The 18,586-nt window shown below is 39.1% G+C and overlaps 1 protein-coding gene across 38 annotated transcripts in view; it reads right to left on the bottom strand.

The window, feature by feature from the left end:
• Nucleotides 1-18,586, bottom strand: part of MYO1B (myosin IB) — a 136,381-nt gene that overhangs the window by 48,455 nt on the left and 69,340 nt on the right. For all 38 annotated transcript variants that reach the window (XM_086898478.1, XM_086898473.1, XM_086898479.1 and 35 more), the window contains 4 exons: nt 9,704-9,798; nt 6,632-6,736; nt 3,635-3,681; nt 929-992 (listed from right to left, as the gene is read on the bottom strand). In XM_086898478.1, coding sequence (XP_086754604.1) covers nt 929-992; nt 3,635-3,681; nt 6,632-6,736; nt 9,704-9,798 — 311 coding nt within the window. The remainder of the gene's footprint in view (nt 1-928; nt 993-3,634; nt 3,682-6,631; nt 6,737-9,703; nt 9,799-18,586) is intronic.

Here is an 18,586-nt window from a genome sequence, read left to right as displayed (position 1 = left end):
CCTTACAGTGTTTTTAAAATGTTTATGTTATATATGGTGAGTACAATTCACCTTGGGTGAGTCTCAATATTTCACAACCAGTAAAATGCCAGTGGTGTCAAAAGTCACATCTTTAGAAGCAGCAATGAATTTGGCTGAGTGGAGAAGTCAAGGCTAGGTCAGTGACACCTAGTATAGTCACTCACTGCCCTCTTCCTCCCCTTTTAAAAATAAGAAAACCAAACAAATATGGCTTTATATAGCACTGAGGAGGAATTTATTTCAAAAGCTGCACTTAAACCCTCAAAAGAAAAGCAAGTCAAAGCATTCTGGGCTGCCATTCTGTTCCCAGCCTTTTCCTTCCCAACAGAGAGCTGGCCAGAATTCCTGAATTGCTACAGGTATCATAAAACAAGCTCCAAGGCCACCTTTGCCTCGCTAAGCTCAACAGCTGTTCATCCTCTCTCAGTATAAACCTTTTCCTACACTGTGAGGTGGATAAATTCATGCAGATGGCTTTGGTTCCAAGTAAACATACTCATCTCATGGTAATCTCCAGCACACCCTTGCCAATTACAGGACAGCATCTACCATAAATACATGACCCATCAAACCCAGTAACACAACAGATTCCAGGGATTCAAGAATCAAAAATACCCTCAGATATTCATATGCATCTGCCACCAGCCTCACACACACATCTCAGTGCCTTTGAAACAACACAGTAAATTCAATATTCACGCTTACTTCTTCAAGTCTGTTTTCACTTACTCTAAGGTACATTATTCAGCACCACAACAGCTATAAAATTAAAAAGCAGAATTTATCACACGATGGAGAGAGATTCTATTAAACTAACATAGCTGATCTTTTCAATAATTTAACCCTCTTCCTTTCTATACAAAACATTTTAATCTGTGAATATGCTGATACCAAAAGTAATACTCACAGTTGCTTATAACTCCCCCAAGTGGGTCACCCTTGAAATCAAACTCGATATCCATGTATTTTCCCTGTGAAAGCAATAGATTTTAAGATTAACACTTCTGTTTTAGAAAAACCGCTCAAGACATTAAGTTAGTTGGTTGGAAGGTTAGAAGAGTGTTCTGACAAACTCCTGACATATTTTTGAAAAACAGAAAATTATTCAAATCTTCTGAGACATTATCACAGCCAGGGATTTTTATGAAAACAGCTTTAATTGGGTCTGTAAAGCAGCCCAGTAACTTGCTCAGTTTCTGAGGTTCTATGAAGAAAACGCACATTATACAAACTTCCATCAGAGCGCCAGGAACACCAAACAATCCCTGTAGCCATTTAGGTATCGCCATGCTTATTTCCTGAAGGATGCAGGAAGAAATTATCTTGTAGGCAGCCTTCTTTTCTCACTGGGAGCTCTCAGAGCGCGAACCAAGGCAGCTGAAGGAGAGCCGCTCAGTCTGGCCCGAAGCAGCGGCTGGCAGCGAGCGCTGCTCGTAATCGCGGGACGTCTGTCCCTGAGCGCGTGCCTGCCTTGTAAAAGTGATGGATTCTTCCCGCTGAACTCTTTCCCTTGTAACTCAGGAGACCAGAGGCAACAATTAACGGGCAGCACAAGCGATTTCAATCCCAGCCGCGCTGGCGCACCGCGTTTCCTTGACTTCTGCTTGACTTTTCCACATCACAGGAGATCACTCCGGTCTTTGGATCGTTTTAATTTATTTGACAAGTGCTTAATGTAGTAACAGCTACATTTAACTGTGACAAAAAGGACAGACTGTGCAGGAAAGGCAAAAGCAGTGCTGCTCATACTGGCAAGGGAGTTAAGAAAGATAAAAGCTGCTGGTAGTAATTCAGCCAAATTCCACCCTCTGGCACAAACTTAACAGAGGACACTGCTCACCGTCAGGGAGGTGAGGCACTGCAACAGGCTACCCAGAGAAGCAGGGCAGGCTCAGGGCTCTGAGCAACCTGGTCCAGTGGAAGGTGTCCCTGCCCATGGCAGGGGTTGGAATGATATGGTCTTTAATGCCCTTTCAAACCCAAACCTAAGATTCTAAGACAAAAACAGCACCTTGAAAAGCCTTATATTTATACTTATTCACCACATTTAGGAAGAGATTGGGTTTTCTTTATTTTTCTATTTTACTTTTTATTACAGAACATAAAAACCAAGCACTTTACACTGACTCACTTTAAGATACTTTCTAATTTACTGTGTATTTTGTCAAGATTGGCTTGACTCTACCTAAACTCTATTTTCCTTCCTGTATTGCCTTGTTCATGGTTAATTCTGAGCAGATTCAAATTTCAGAAATAAAAAAATTAAATCAGATAATTAAATTTTCATTTCCCAAGGACTGGGACAGCTGAGGGTTTCCAAAAGTATTTTTAACTCAGTGTTTATAAGCAAGGACTTGAAAGGCAAAATAGCTGTTAGTTCTACTTTGGCCTGGAAAGACTTATGGGCTGTCTGCTCATCATTTCTGTAATGTCATGTCTGATAATTGCAGTCTTCCTATCCTTTCTATTAAAAAAATAAATTAAAAAAACCTCTACAGGTGTCCCAAATTTTGGTCTTGCCCTTGTGATGAAGATTTGCTCTGTTCACAATCAGAGGCAATGAGCTGCAGAAGGAACATTCACAGCCACGTGGAACATCATCAACTCTTGAGAATTAGAAGGGGAGGAAATCTCTCAAGTGGAAAAAAAAGCCGCTCTCCAGTCTCACAATGTCCAGCACTTCTACCCATTTGCCTGAACTCACAACACACCATTCTCCCACTGTATTGATTTCCCTACTCTTGTCAACTTCACACATCTCAGAAGAGTATTACTCTTCTGGACACAAGTGTGCAAACAACAGAGTTGTATTCAGCTTTCTGATTTTAGCAGGAGAAACTATGATAAGCACTCACACTTCTGAACCTCTCAACTCTAGCATCAACTTTTCTGGTTTTCCAGCTGTCAGTTCTGATAATTTCTCATTCAGATTCATGCCCAAAAAAAGGTTAAATTCAACCAGTTGATTATAAAGAATTTAAGCAAAAAAACCCACAAAACATTATAAATGTTCATATTAAAATTAAAATTGAAAACACATTTTGAAACATTACTGAAAGCAAATGGGAATCTAAAGTAGTAATCTTAACCAAAAAAAAATACATATGAATGGAAAACAAGATCACATGGAAAGCTCGACTTGCTAAGCAGACCAGTTGCTGGACACATGGTCTCTGACACTAAAGCCACCAGTGCCAGAAAATTAAAGAATCCAGCTGCACTGTAATTATGTTTTCATCCAATCACAGGCTGCCACATCCTAATTTTGTTTTTCTTTTTTAGCCTCTGCTTCAATATTCAATTGAACTCTATGCCCATATCAGAAACCAACAAGATTTCTGGCAAGGAGCTGAAATATCTTTTAAGAGGTATCTCTAATAGTGCCCCACTAAAATACTGGAGAGGGAGAACACGCTCCTGTGTACAAAATGAAATACTGATTGCTGCTGAAGCTGGTTACCTTCTTCAAGCACCACGGTCCTCAGACCGAGACAACAAAGCTCCCCAAATAATTCCTTCCCTCTTTATGGATGCCTTGATGGTTGACACATGGTAAAACAGAAAGAGCCAAGAGACAGCACACTCCTCAAAAACGACTGAAGAAAATACTTACAAATCTAGAGGAGTTGTCATTCCGCACAGTTTTGGCATTTCCAAAAGCTGGTGAAAGAGAAAAACAAATACAACAAGCAAATCTATCAGTAAAAAAAAAAATCTTTAAATGCTAAAATATCTAGGTCTGCTTATATATTTAAAGGAACTACAGACTTCTGAGAAACAATGCCCTGTTCATTGTATGGGCATCAGTCACTGGGGACAGAATGTGACAGACATGATCACAAATTACAAGAACCTACAGAAGTCCAAAGAAGTGTTTTCTCAATACTTGTCTTGTTTAAAAAAGCTAAAGAAAAACAAGAGGAAATGGTTCCACAACAAAACTGTACCCACATTAAGCATGTATCTTTGGGGTTTCAATCAACAAGTTCATAATTTTATTATCCAGATAATTTTAAATCTAGGAAATACTTCTTCCTCTTAATTTCAGAAAAATGAGTCCTAGTTCCCAGAATATGTTAAAAGCTGGAGGCCAGAAGTGAGGAAATTACAGAATGATACTTAAAAATTATCTGCATAGGACAGCCTAATCAATGCTTTGAAATTGATTTATTTACCCCATTTCAACTCATTAATCCTACCTCAAGCTGAATATCAATCAGCTGAAATCAGTCAGATTTACAGTGAAAGTCTGTCTTCAGCTTGACCTAAACTAGCTTTCTGAAAAGCTTGGTTCAAATTTCTTTAGCTCAAGTTCTATGACAATGAAAATTCTCTGAGAAAGGACTTCCCAGGGCTGCATTCAGATGGACAGACACCATCTTAGAGCATGGACAAGAACTTGGACTGGAGGATAATTCAAGCTCTAAAACTCACACATTGTCCAAGCACATGGAGTCAAACAGGAGTGTCCCCTCCATCATTAAGCACAGCACTTCTACTTCCAACAAGAGACTTTGTTTATCCCAGTATTTATTTAAATAGCATATATATATATATATATTCGAAGTTCAAGTCAAGTCAATGTTTTTTGGACAGAAATAAATACATGCCTTTAGGCTTCCACAAACTTGCATGAGTGGACTTATTCTTGACCAAAGAACTACAGCCAAAATGAAAAGTTTGTTGATCCTAAAGGCCAGGATAAGTGAAAGAATTGTTTTTAAAATCTTTATGCCCTGCAATAAATCATCTTTTCAACAACCAAATCTCTGAACTGCATTTTCTTAAACACAGTGCTGAACAGTAAAGTCATTTATAACTGCATGGAGTCAAGCACAAATGTTCCATTATAAAGCATGAGACACATTCCTTGGTTTTCCTAAAGTTCATTGTTTCTAAAAGTTAATTTACAGTAGCAACTGTAGTTTAATAAAAATAATCCCATAAAATAAATTATGCATATGTAACATTTATGTCATTTTCTTGCACTGCAATTTGACTGAAACAGAACTACATAACCAAAGAAAAATAAATCTAACCACAAATGCTTCATTTGTCTAAAACCTGTATAAGCAGCCACGCTTGCTCAGATTTTATTCCTTATGGAACAAGCCAGTGTCCAACCTTCCAAAAAAGCTAAACAGGCATTACCAGCAGATCAAGTAGAACAAACAGTACCTTAAAATGATAAGGCAACCTTCAGTAAGCTTAGCTGATTCCTCTTGCATTAAAACAAAGCTTCACAAACCAACAAGAAATCAAACCCATTTGGCAGCCCCTCAGGAACAATAGAGCTTTGGCAAGAAAAGCCTCCATACCCCCCATGCCATCTCTGTCTAGATCTGAAATCTGCTTCCAGAACAGTGATAAAACAGCACAGCTCTTCTCTGTGAACCCAAAACAATAGCAGGTTGCAATCCCCCCCATTCAGCTTTAAGGGGAACACACAGCTGACTGTCAAAGAAAGGCTTATCCAGCACTTCTATTATTCTTAAATGTCAACATTTCATCTCCTTTCTTTAAAGTCTTTGCTTACAATTTCTGTTTTGTGGACAAAGATCATGTTTTAACCATCCAGTTCCCCACTGCTCTCTGCTCAGTTTCTTGCATTTCCTGTCCTTTTTTTTTTTAAACTTTTCCCTCTGTCCTCACTTGCAGAGTCTTTGTCTCCTATAGGCTCCAATTCATCACATATAAGCAAGGCAATAAACATAATGTTGACACTCGACAGTCTTTGCAAACACCACATATGATCTGGCCATAATGCAAAATTGCCTTTTGACAACTGACTTTGTCTCAGCACCACAACAGCTTTGTAAATTCTGGGAAAGACTGAGCCAGGAGTCGACAAAATAGATCTAAATAAGTCAATGCTAACCAAGGAACTTGTGAAGGCAGTTATTAGATAATGGGACAGAACTGCGAGCTTTGAGGATCATCTATCCTATCTCCAGAAAAAAAAAAAAAAAAACCAACAAAAAGGGAAGATCCTGTTTCTGGCAATGAACATCTTTAAATTAAAATTACTAATTAAAAAAATAAAAGTCTTTAATGGGAGAGCAGGAATGGCAGCTGTCAGGAAGAACAGGCCAATAGTCACCAGACCCAAGAAACAATAAGTCTCAGGGAACAACAGGCATGCATACAGATTGGCTTCATTTTTTCTAAGATCATTTCTTCACCCTTTTTCTTTCCTAAAAGAGAAATAATGCCTTACAGAACTTGTTTGTTTACTTGAGACTATAACAATATGATTTGGAAGGAAATGAATCAGAGGGATTGAACTGAAGTCAAGTCTTTTGATACAGACAAGCATCATCAAGGCAGGGTTAAGAGAGGGTAAGCCCACTGAGAGCAGCAGGAGGAGGCTGGGAAGTGTGACCTAACTTCCTGAGCTCTTCCTTCATGAGGGAAACCATCTTCCTCCCGATGAAACCTACACACAACTGAAGAAAATCTTGCAGGTGTATTGACATGAAGCATCTCCTATTGTTTTGGACACCAAATAACAATGAAACATCATCAGACACAGTTTTCCAAACCAGCTCAGCTGGAACACCAGCACACCCACACAGCTAATATGCTGGCGCATACTCTGTGAGATTCTTACCTTCAAGGACTGGATTAGACTGCAAAAGTTGTTCTTTTACTTGATTAACCTCTGCCCCTTTTCCACACACAGCAGCTACATATGACATGACAAGTTTGCTTGCCTCTGTGGGGGAGAGACAAATAAAACAGTGATAAGCATTGGCAAAAAGACTGTAATATGATTTTACAGACTAAATCTCCATCACATTTTCTCAATGCCAGACAGGAACTGTGAGCACACTCATTTCAGTTTTCACCTCCATTGTTGTACCATCTGGAAATGCAGAAGGAGCATACCCTGCTCTGAGACCCATGCCACTACACCAGCTAATTCTCTTGATTTAAATACCGAGAGCCTCTACCCAAGCTACAAAAAAAACCACCACTGAAGATACAGCACATTACCTGCTCCTTTTCCATTTAGCCTCAGTAAGAAGTATTCTTCAAGGGAAGAACATTATCCCCTGCTGACACATTGGAAATGTTTTAATCTAGCCTGAAATTAAACAGGCTCAGGAAGTTTCAAGGCATAAAATTCAATCAGTTTATATCAGCAGATACACAGTAAGTGCAAACACACAACACTTTTACGTGTAATTACAACTCTAATCTACAAGCAACTGAGTAACTGCAACATCACATAATGTGCTGCAGTCTGGAAGTAAAGCCAACAGAGAAAGTGAAGCATTCATTTAAACAATAAAATTAATTTGGAGATGCTTTTAAGAAAGTCTGGAATAATTTTTGGACTCTTGAAGCTGGGTTTATATGAGTGACAATCACCCATGATAGAAACAAAAATTATGTAATCCATCCAAGCCTTAAGTTTTTGCTGGTCAGGAAAAAGCAGCTGGAAAACGATTTTGTTTATAAAGAGTCTGTGATGGCTACTATGATGCAAGACAGTGAAATTTGAGGCAATATCGGCTGATACACAGTGTAATTACTAACAGCTGGAAACCCTATCAATTCAAGACTGTGGTCATAAAACGAAATCATTATATTTGTAACAGATCTTCAGAGATCTGTTACAAATTTAAGGGGCTCATTTCGGAAAGAACTGACAAATGAGATGTTATCCCTTGGATTTTGATTTTTTCCTATTTAACCAAATTTGTTTGTTAGCATTATATCACTATCCCATGCTGTAGAGGAAACTGAGCAAACCTGCCACACAGGAAGCAAGCAAGGAGCAAAAACTATAGGTGTGTTCAGAAGGCTCCCATCTGCTTTATTTGTGTCTCAAACCCAGCTCTCATTTTTGACTCTGTTCCCTTCAGAGCTTGGAATTACCAAATTATTTGAAATATTTCCTAAAACAGTCAACATCTTTAAGCACAGGCACTCAATCACTGAGAGAAACATTTATCAAAGCAGAAAAAAAGCTATTATAATAGATTACACACAATGACTTCAATATAGGCTTTGAACATCAGTAAAAGAAAATAAAGGCCCTTTCTCTTATTAAGAACTCTGTTTGGCCCAAGAAAGACATCAGTAAGAGAGTTATCACCCTAATATTTCAAAACATTTAAATATTGTTCTGGTGATGTACCATGTTTTCTTATCCAATATTACTATCAGTTAACATTAAAAACACACAGAGAAACAAGGACAAAATTGGAAGTAAATAAAAAGAGCCAACTGATGACAGTTCAGTTTCAGTTCTTCCAGGACAAAAAAATGACAAATATTCTGGTTACCAAAAATTTAAAACACAGTTATATAGTGTATCTATACTAAGAAGCTTGTTTCCTTCACTCCAGAAACTTCCTACCCTCTCCTCCTCCTACTTTGTACTTACCTTTATAAAAAAGGAATAATCCATATTATTTCCCATATGGCTATAAAAATTACAGAACAGTCAAAATCTCTACACAAATTTAAATCTATTATTTACACATAGAGAAGTTCAACAGCTCAACCTCTGATTCACCTTTCAAATGAATAAATCAATAATAAGTGTACCCCAGTTGTATGAGGTACTTGATAATTCACAGTTTGTGAGGAAATCGAGACATTAAACACCAGCAGCACAGGACTCTTTGCTAAAGTCTGAACTTCTAGACAGACCCTCAAATAGTCATATTAATAAGAACTTGGGTTTTTCAATCTACACTTCTTCTGAATATATTTTCCTGTCATCAAACAGTAAATAAGGATTATATTAGACGACTTCCAGATCTCTCAATTGGATGCCACTAATCAAAGAGCACCAAAGATGATGCCTACACTTTATATGTACACAAAAGCCTTTGAAAGCAACTTCCTGTTACCTACTTTGAGTCTTGCCCAGAATAAGCACACAAAGCCCCACATATTCTGAGATGCAAAGGCAAAATCTCTCAAATTACTTGGAAACAGATGTACGCCTTCCTACCCGCTGTCTCTTTTGCAAGTCACCTCTGTTTTAAATTGCTGTCTTTGAAAATAACTGGCTTCTTTCTTTTTTAAGGTCTACCTAAAATGTACTGCAGTTACACAATCCTCACTTGGTTTCTAACCTTCCAGTTTAAAAACTAGCAGTCATTTTCAAGGAAATGTCAGCTTTGCCTCAGAAACTCAGTGTTCTGGCACACAAGCCAATCTTAGCGCTGCAGCTGAGCACAGTGTGCAAAAGGCTGATAAAATTTCCAAAGTAATCAGCTACAGTTATTTATTTTCCTTAGATAAATAGCATAATCCAGTTTTTAAAGGCATATATTTATTGAGAGACAAGTGGAAGCATCAAGTCTAGAAAACTCAAGAGCATTCAGTTTTCCATGTCTTCAAGTTTCCCACCAGGACAACCTAGATGTTTTTTGGCCCTTGCAATACTCTGGGACAAGTCAGCATTGCTTTGGTACAACTCTGGATACTGATGAGGACACTGTACTAACATGACGTGGGACTTCAATGTGGTGACAGTGTGGAAAAACACTATTTTACACGAGTCCATAGCTGCAGAAGCAAGTGTGGCAGCACTGACTTTCTGCAATGACCAGACACAAAGAGTTACTGACATCTCTAAACTCCTACCCACTCCAGCTTCCCTCTGCAAGACTCTGAACAACCCTGAATGGTTTTTAATCTGATCCTCATTGCTCCTTACCTGTTTTCCCAGCTCCACTCTCTCCTGTGATAAGGATGCATTGGTCTTTGTCTTGGTCCCTTAAAGACCTGTAAGCTTCATCAGCCAGAGCAAAGCTGCAAAGAAAGAAAGAGACAATTGAGAATTAGGAAAACAAAACAAAACAAAACCTTACCAAACACCGACAGTAATTAAAATCTGACCTTCACACACCTAGGAAGAAGGAAAAAAAACAACAAAAACCAAAGCTCTCCAAGTGTTAGTGTTCCATAAGTGGTGAAGCATTCACTTTTCTGAATATAAAGACCCTCTGAAGCAAGTGGATACTATTTCTCAGAGGCTTACTTAGACCTCCTTCAGAAACAAGCAAAGATAATCTTGAAGTTTTCCTAAAGACAGCCAAGTCAAAACAAAATAATAGAATTTAATGGAAGTGTAGCTATCCTTCTTCATTGAACAAAATGTCATATTCTCCACTGAAAAAAAAGTCAATGCAACATCAGGGCATGGCTTGTCTGAAGGTATCTCTAAGATAAAGGAAAGAGAACCCTGAGTAATAATTACACCATAAGCCACAATTTCTACTCAGTAAGAATAAATCTCACAACCTGAGCATTTTAAGCTTTTGGGTATAGCTGGACTTGTGCATGAATATGAAGAATTATTTCCTACTAACTGTGTTCTTAATCCAATAAGTGTGATGTCATGTAAGGAACCTAAAGAATATAATAAGAACCAACAGATTTCCTGTATCAAAAATGTATTTTCCTGGAGCTCAGGATATCATGACCCTGAAAGTCTTGGGCTGCAATTTGAATCCAGATGTGCTTAGCTGCCATGTAATAACATATACTTTGGAGAAATGCAGATGTTTTACTTATATTTAGCTTTCTTTAGTAGTAATTTTGAGACATAATAAAGATTTTCTTTCAACTGCACTTTTCAATTAATGGAATGAGGTACTCTGGAAACTAAGCATTTTCCCTTGGAAAAACTTAAACAAGCAGTATCTGAAAAAGGACATGAAAACAAAATCCAAATAAAAAGGCACACGTGCATAACCCAATTAAAGAAAAAATATGATATCCAAACACGGCATATTTTTACATGAAATAAACAGATGTTCAACAGACCAAGAGCTTTGTTAGATTACTGCATCTAGTCAGATATTTAGTGTTTATATATACATATCCAAAAGTGGATATTGTTTATTATTTACAACAAACAAACCACGTATAAAAAAAAGAAATGAACTCTCAGGTCAACATAAGATGCAGAATCATTGCAGGTTCAATGCACTTTTTAGAAACTTGATTCTTTATTTTATAACAGTTCAGGGGCTTTGCATTCAGCTGATAACAGCAAACAGATCACGTATTTGTTTGGGACAACATAGGTATATGGTGCTTTTTATTTTCCCACAGGCATCCACAGCTCCTTTACAAGCAAGAAAAGAGCAAGCTCTGTCATGACAGCAGTTATGGGGAGCAGGAACCTCGCAATGCAAGCAGTGGGAGACACACAGGCCCTCTTCTAGAGGCTCCTACTGCTGCCATTTGAAAGCTTCAAATATCAAACCTACAAATACTAAAATTAGTCCAAACTTAGAGCTACCATTGTCTCTTAGCTTCAGGCTTCTCTCCCCAAAGGGTTCATGAAGAGCATGACATGTCTCCAATTTATCACCAGATGCATGTGCAACACCATTTTTTCTACTTCCTCATCCCTCACCTGCATCAGACTCATCTCACATTTGCTTATTTGGGTTTTGGTTTTGTTTGCCTCTTTGGCTTTATGGTCACATCATGTTACCAGCCCAGCCACCCTGCAAGGGACCCAGGTAACCAAAGGAGGGGCATTCTGAAAGATTTGGAAAACAGGGAAATGAAATACCTTGCAGCTCCTTTGCTCCTAAGCAATAACACCCTCCCCTCCCTCTCCAGGGCCTGCCAAGGATGCTCTCGCCATGGTTTCCACCCTCTTTGTGTCACTCCCATCCTCTCTCCTGCTGCACACCTGCCTGCCCAGCACCATGAGCCGCCCAGGGCTCCACCTCTCTCACTGCTTTTCTCCAGCCTGCTTTGTCCAAGGCACTAAATTACAATTCTCCCCTCTGCACAGATGGCTGGACCATCCACTTAACACCCGTGATCAAAGGTCATTAACTCCTTTTGATACGCATCCCACCGAACCCGGAGCAAGGCTGATCTCTCAAACCCTAACACCGCTGCGCTGATTGAAGCACTTGAACTCAGTAGTTCAGCTGGAGGTGAAAATGTGTTTACGAGAGAGTAGCAGGCTGTAATGTTTTTAGCATTGCAACAAAGTCACATTGTGATGTGGCCAACATGCTGGAGAGCTAGCAAAAAAAATATAAAATATTCTGCTGCTGCTGCTGAGAGACCATGACACAATTTCTGGCACCCATTTTACTGTTTGGAATCCAAACTACAGTAGCAATAACACTTTACCAGACGCTGTTACGGGACACATTTAGGAAATTAATAATATTTGCTGAAAGTTGCTGCAGATATACTTGCAATTTGAAAAGTACAACAACACTCAGAAAAACTTATTCCAGCACAGATTACCTTCCTTTTTGCGAGGAAAAAAATTAAAAATTACAGGATGAAGATGAAAGAAATAAACTGCACTGAGTATTCATGGGCCACATGAGACAAACTTTAACAATAATGCTGTGATTTCCACATGTTTGACTGAGGGAAACTGTCTTTCAGCAAGAAGATAATACTCTGAGAACCCTTTCAAATTTACAGACTAGATGGCTCATTCTGTGCCTCTTGTCCTTCAAACAATCATGGCCATCAACTAGTTTTTCACTTTTGAAACAATTTTCTTGGCAGTAGTTTCACACTTGAAATCAGCATCAAGCACAGAGGAAGTATTCTCTGTTGATATACTGAGTTACGAGTTAATCAGCTTAGTACCCATTCATCTTTTCTAATACACTGAATTTAAGTTTCTCAACAGCCCCTGTCAAAATGTATTTAACTGTGTGATGTATTTATTAACTCTGCCTGCACTGCATAGTTAAAGACACAAATTCATGCTTTTTCTCCTTCCTCCACAGAAAAACTGAGAGCCTAACACTGAAAAGAGTTTTCTGAAGTTGGAGGAAAGAGGGGGATTTCATCCAGTTCTGGTTTAATCCAATCTAGTCAGAGATTTTGTGCCATTTTATCCAATCTACACAACCCACAAAGCCTAATATTCCACCAGGGTATCAAATATTATCTACTACAGACAAGAGAAAAAATAAGTCAACTCATTTCAAAAGCAGTTTTGCATAAGTACTTATCAAAAGTGACCCAGTAGAAGTGTTGCAAAATCTACCATTGATGTTTCAACCACAGTTCCAACAATCCAGTTGGAGAAGGAATAACCAAGAGTCCATTTAAACAACTAAGACCCATCTGTCTGGCACTGCGAAAGAGCAATAGCACATTTCTGTCAGTCTGAACAAAGATCTTTATCTCAAAGAAAAAGACAGATCTATTCAGATGCCATGCTGACTGTCATGGCTCAACATTACACCTCACAGTCCTTCCTATCTATTATCAACATCTATCTTTACAGTAACAGAAAACCCAAACAAAACCAAATTTGAGTCTTTTAGTTCAAATTCTGGTTAAAAAACCAGAATTTCATGCTCTTCCTTATTTGTTAAAAAAATAATTTCATTTAAGGTCATTTAAGTTGAACACATATTAATGGTCTATAGACCACAAGGAATCTTAGCCTTTTCCTTTTAGCAACATGAAGAGACATGGCTCTGTGCAGTCAACATTTGCAACCATGAATTTAAACCACATACCACTCTTCAAGCCACCTCACAATTACAGAGCCTAAGTAAAATTTTAGAATAGTTTAAAAAGCAGTTATAAACCATGTGTTTCGAATTAGCTGATGAGTGCGTCAGCAGCATCAGTTACCATACCTTATAATAAGCTCTCCTTTGATTTTTAGGTTTTCATGGAGGAAGATGACATTCTCTTACCACAACAAACACAGAAATATTTACTGGAGTTCTCTTTTAGCTAAGACTTAAGTATAGAAGCAATTTGAAATCGAAATGCCGCCCACACCTAGCTCAGTAAGAAGGCTCTGCCTCTTTATGGAAAGTTCAGCCACGGGCTCCAGATGGCCAGATCCCTCGCAAAGTCCTAACCCAAAAATTTAACCAAGGGAAGCAGCATAGCCCTCCAAGGGAGATTTCCAAAAGGCTCTGGCAATTTTCAGCATCTCAACAGCATCTCTGTGCTCAAACAGTACACTGGGGTCAGGAAGAGACAGGAGCAAGGTTCCCACCTGCTCATCCTGAAACAAGCAGTAAGTGCTGCATTTGAACACTCCAGATTGTACCCACAATTACAAAAGCCATAAAAATCTCACTCTTATAGTCAGAAATTCACTTCCCAGGAGCAGCTTTTCCACCATCTTTTTCCTATAAGCCAAACTCCCCAGGATCAGTATTTGCCAGATACTGGTACTCTGTGCTATCATTTTCATTCTCCCTTTCATTTTTCCTAGCATTCTCAATTAAAAGTAACTAGTAAACACTATTTTAAATTCTCTCTCTTTTAAATTCTCTCCAATTGCTCTTCTCATGCACTAATAGAGTGATTTCACTTCTTCACCAGCTGTTGCTTTGATTCAGAGATCCTTGGTTCCCATTTCAGAACATCTATTGCTTAATCTTGGCTATTGGCTGACAACTTGTTTGCTGCTTTCAAAGGAAATGAGGAAAATCTCTTTTCTTGACTGCTCCAATTCCTCATGAGGCAGAGTCCTGGTACCAGGTCTCAACTGCTCAGGTACCAGGGTTCATTTCTGCCCAAACATGTCTAAACACACTGGCAGGATGCTACAGGCCAGGATGCTTACCAAAAACTATAAACCATGCTAGACTAAAAAGAACAGCAGTAATACTTAAATTGTGCATGGACTATTAATATAAACTTTACATAAAATGTAATTTAATTATTTAAAGTTTACTTAGGATCATCATTTAATTTCCTTCCTTCTCTTTCTGAATGCACAAAAGTGCTCAGTAGCAGGGTAAAGGCAAAGAAATTATTTCTTTCTCTCATGACATGCAGTGGGAAAATATCAGAATGAGAGTTTGTTTCAGTATGAAAATCCTAACAACCTGAGTTAGGAAGAGTCTAAGCAGATTTTATAAAGTGCTTTGAGGCTTTACGTTGTAAATCATCACTATTTGCAATATATATTCCCCCACCCATTGAAGCTCAGTGGAAAATTCACCATTCAGGAAAAACAACTGTAAGAGATTATTTATAGTATTAGCTCATAGTGCAGAATCATTTAATTGCCCTAAGGATAAAAAAGTGTACTCCCATTTTCCATAATTACAAACTGTCTCATGTTCAGCACTTTGACACACTTGAAAAGAAAAGGTTGATTAGCCTGCCACTGGAGTGAATAAAGTAACAGCTGAATTGATGGAGCATCAGCTAGGATAGACCTTCACAGGCAAGCAGCTGCTCTTTCAGAAACACCAATTGGGGGAAAAAAATGCAACAAATTTAAACACCAGGATAAAGAGGTGTACTAAGACAGATGGAAAGCCTTTGCTCCTATTCATATATTCATTTTTATTTTCCTGGTGAGCACAGACACCTGTTTTATCAACAGACACTGTGTGGTAATACACACAGCAGAAGGGTACCTCCTGCACAGGCCTCCCCACTTGGTTATTCACGTGAGCCACTCTGACATTATTAAATGCAGAATAAAACCCAAAGCTGTGCAAATCAGCCCATTTGATTTGTAAGAAGCAGCCGTCATTTACAGAAGGGAAAGGACAGAGAAAAAGGAAGGGGGAAGAGGACAAAGCCACTCAATTTTCATGAGTAAAACACTTCAGTACACAGGCTATTATTAATAACATTAAGCCAGAAAGATTTATTTTCTAGTAGACTGGGAATATCATATAACCTCTGATACTCATACACACACTGCAGATTTAGCAGAAGACTTGTTTCAGACCAATAATCTAAGGTCTAGACAAAAAAAAGAAAGTTCTTGCTGAAAATCTTGTCTTTCTCAGACTGAAGCAGATTTAAGATGTGTTCAATGAACTTCAACTCCAAAACCTCCCTACAGAGAGGTTCAGACAATGATTCTTCCCAAAATACTGTGCCTGCAGAACCTCCCAGCTCACCAAGACTGGTCCTTTTCCCTCTTAAAGGATGGTACACATTTCCACTCTAAGGGATGCTTTATCAGTTTTGATAAATTTCCTTTCACTGTAAGTAAAAAAAAAAAAAAAAAAAAAATTTAAACAAAGAGTGATCTTTCCCCAGCACTGTAGAGAAAAGGCAAAAATGCAGCCATTGATTTTCTGCCTATTTCAACAACATCTAAGACATCTTGTTAGAGCTCACATTAATAGGATGGAAAACAAGAAGTGCCTTTTACCAAGAGCCTGTGACCCAGCTGTTGCCTTACTTTCCTTCAACCACTGCAAAAGAGGATCTCTGTAACCGAGGATGGCCATGTCACTTGCCAATCCAGACTACAAAATTAGGTCTCTCTCTGAGTTTTAGCAAGCCTGATACACATGGCCACATTCCAGCAGCTCAGCCCTGTCAGCTACAGTGAAATACACCCAGCAGACCGCGAGGAGAGCGCACTGGGCATGGGCCCAAGGTTGGGTCCCCCAAGGAATGCAGGCTGATGGCAGAGGGGAGCAGCAGGCAGAACCCTGCAGATCCCTGGTGCTGCAGATAGCCAAGGCAACAGGCCCATCCACTGTCCTCTGACACATTTCCATGGAACACCAGGCTGAGCTGGGCACACCAAACTGAGCTGTCATGGACCAAGCTGTACACACCACAAACACCTGCAGCTGCACACAAACATGACTCGTGACTTTGCCTAAAGAAGGGAACCAAAATAGCAAACTCCTGTTTGGAGCAGGTTCACACTGCCAGAATGAAGATACACATAATTCAAGGTGGGGCAGGGAAGCAAGTATCTCCTTGCTTTTCAGAAGAGCAGCTTGGCTTGGATTCCCTCTTGATTAGTCTCCTTTTCCTTGAAATTACACCAGCCAGCTGGATGGAACATAACCATCACTTCCTCACCCATACTAACACGCTGTGGGTTCAGTCCAGCAGGAACCAGTAAGTCCCAGTCCCACAGCATTAACCAGGTGAGTCTGTCACCCAAACACTCTCTCACCCCAAACACCAGGCTGTGTTAGCCAAGGCAGATGCCAGCTCCTACACAGTCACACAGGAGATACTGACAGGCCTCCCACACACCCACTCCAAGTCAGTCTGCTGTCACGTGCACTGCAAAGATGTCAGGTTTCTTGAGGGAAAAGGCATTCCTGTTTACAAAGTCAGTAGTTTTACTGGGCTAGGATATCCTTGAAGGGAAATACAGGAAGTGTTTTCTATTGTTTAATCAAAAATCAGATTTAATTACATGTTTATTTGCTAGGATGAATCAGCAATTGCATGCCTGATGTAATTACTGCCTAAACCAGCCAAGTCCTTACATTCTGTGTTCTTACTGCAAAACTATAGGCTGAAGCTTCCTGGTGCCCTATTCTGCATCAGAAGCTGCAGGTTTTTTCCCTGAACTGCCACCCTAAATGCACTACAGGAACCTGCAGACACCAGGGGAGAAGCAGCTTCATGGCACAGCAGAAACACTGATGGCAAGCTCCTCATTTTTATCCACAGACCTTTTGAAGCTTCCCAGTCCCTGAGGATGGGCTTGAAAACTTTGGGATTTATTCCACTTCCCTGGTTCAAATGCAGCAGCAAGGGGTCAGGCAGCTAACAGTAAGGGAAGAGAGAGGCAAACTGATTTGCCATGCTTGGCTTCTGACAGAGTTTACCTAGAGGGCACAAAATTATTTAAGATCCCAGTTTACTGTTTCATCTACACAGAAGCAGATTTAAATTGCATCTCTGAGCTTTTGCATATCTGTGGAAATGAATGGCTGGTGGGACAGAGAGGAGAAAAGGAGCAGGAGAAAAGTCATTCCCTTTCTGCATTGAAATGTAGAGATTCTCAATATTTTTACAGAAAACTGAATTAATTTCTGTACCTAATACAGCATGTGTCTGAAACACAGGGAAGTTCACTTGCCAAACACACGTGTTCACTTCAGCTTTGAACAAATTTTACATAAACAAAATCTTTTTCTGCAGAACAAGAAATGCTTTGGTTATGCTGCTACACCATGAGAATAGCATGCTATCAGTAAACTCCCTCCCAAAAAAAAGTAATTCATCTTGTCTTAGCTGGCTACAAAGAATAAAATTTCAATCAAAATAAAACAATGCAAACCAATTATTCCTCATTTTAAAAACACAGATAGTGCTTAAAAGGGGGAGTCCATAAAATTATTCACTCTCATATTCAGAAATAACAAGCCCAGACTACAGGTTAAGTAGGATACTTAGAAGACAAGACTCTATAATCCTATATAATCCTATAGATTATATAGGAACAATGATCATTATAACTTGTTTCTTCCTATATAGACAATGTATCACTTTTCTCCTTTCTTTTTAATTTACAAGTAGGATGTATCTTTGGGACTTACAGTGTGAACTGTTGCCAGACTGTGGCAGAGCACCGATTTGCTCTGTTCAAAAGTTCCAGTGACTTCTTCATCTCACAAATGAAACCGCAATAGGTTTTCACAGTTTCACTGCTTGTGGAGTTTTCCTGGGGCATTGAAGGGCAGAGCACTGCTCTTATGATTTCACATGAAAAAATGTTTAGCAAATAGTGTTCCACGTCTCTGCCTCAAAAAAAAACGTTCTCCTGCTTAGCAAATAGTAAACCCTGCTTTTCTCTCCTGCAGCCCCAGGAAGCATCCTAAAGCCAAAAGGCAGA

Source organism: Cyanistes caeruleus, chromosome 7 (assembly GCF_971803275.1).
Source record: "Cyanistes caeruleus chromosome 7, bCyaCae1.hap1.1, whole genome shotgun sequence".
NCBI classification, from domain to species: domain Eukaryota; kingdom Metazoa; phylum Chordata; class Aves; order Passeriformes; family Paridae; genus Cyanistes; species Cyanistes caeruleus.
The sequence above is the reverse complement of the archived record's forward strand: the minus strand, read 5'-3'. Positions and strand labels throughout refer to the sequence as shown.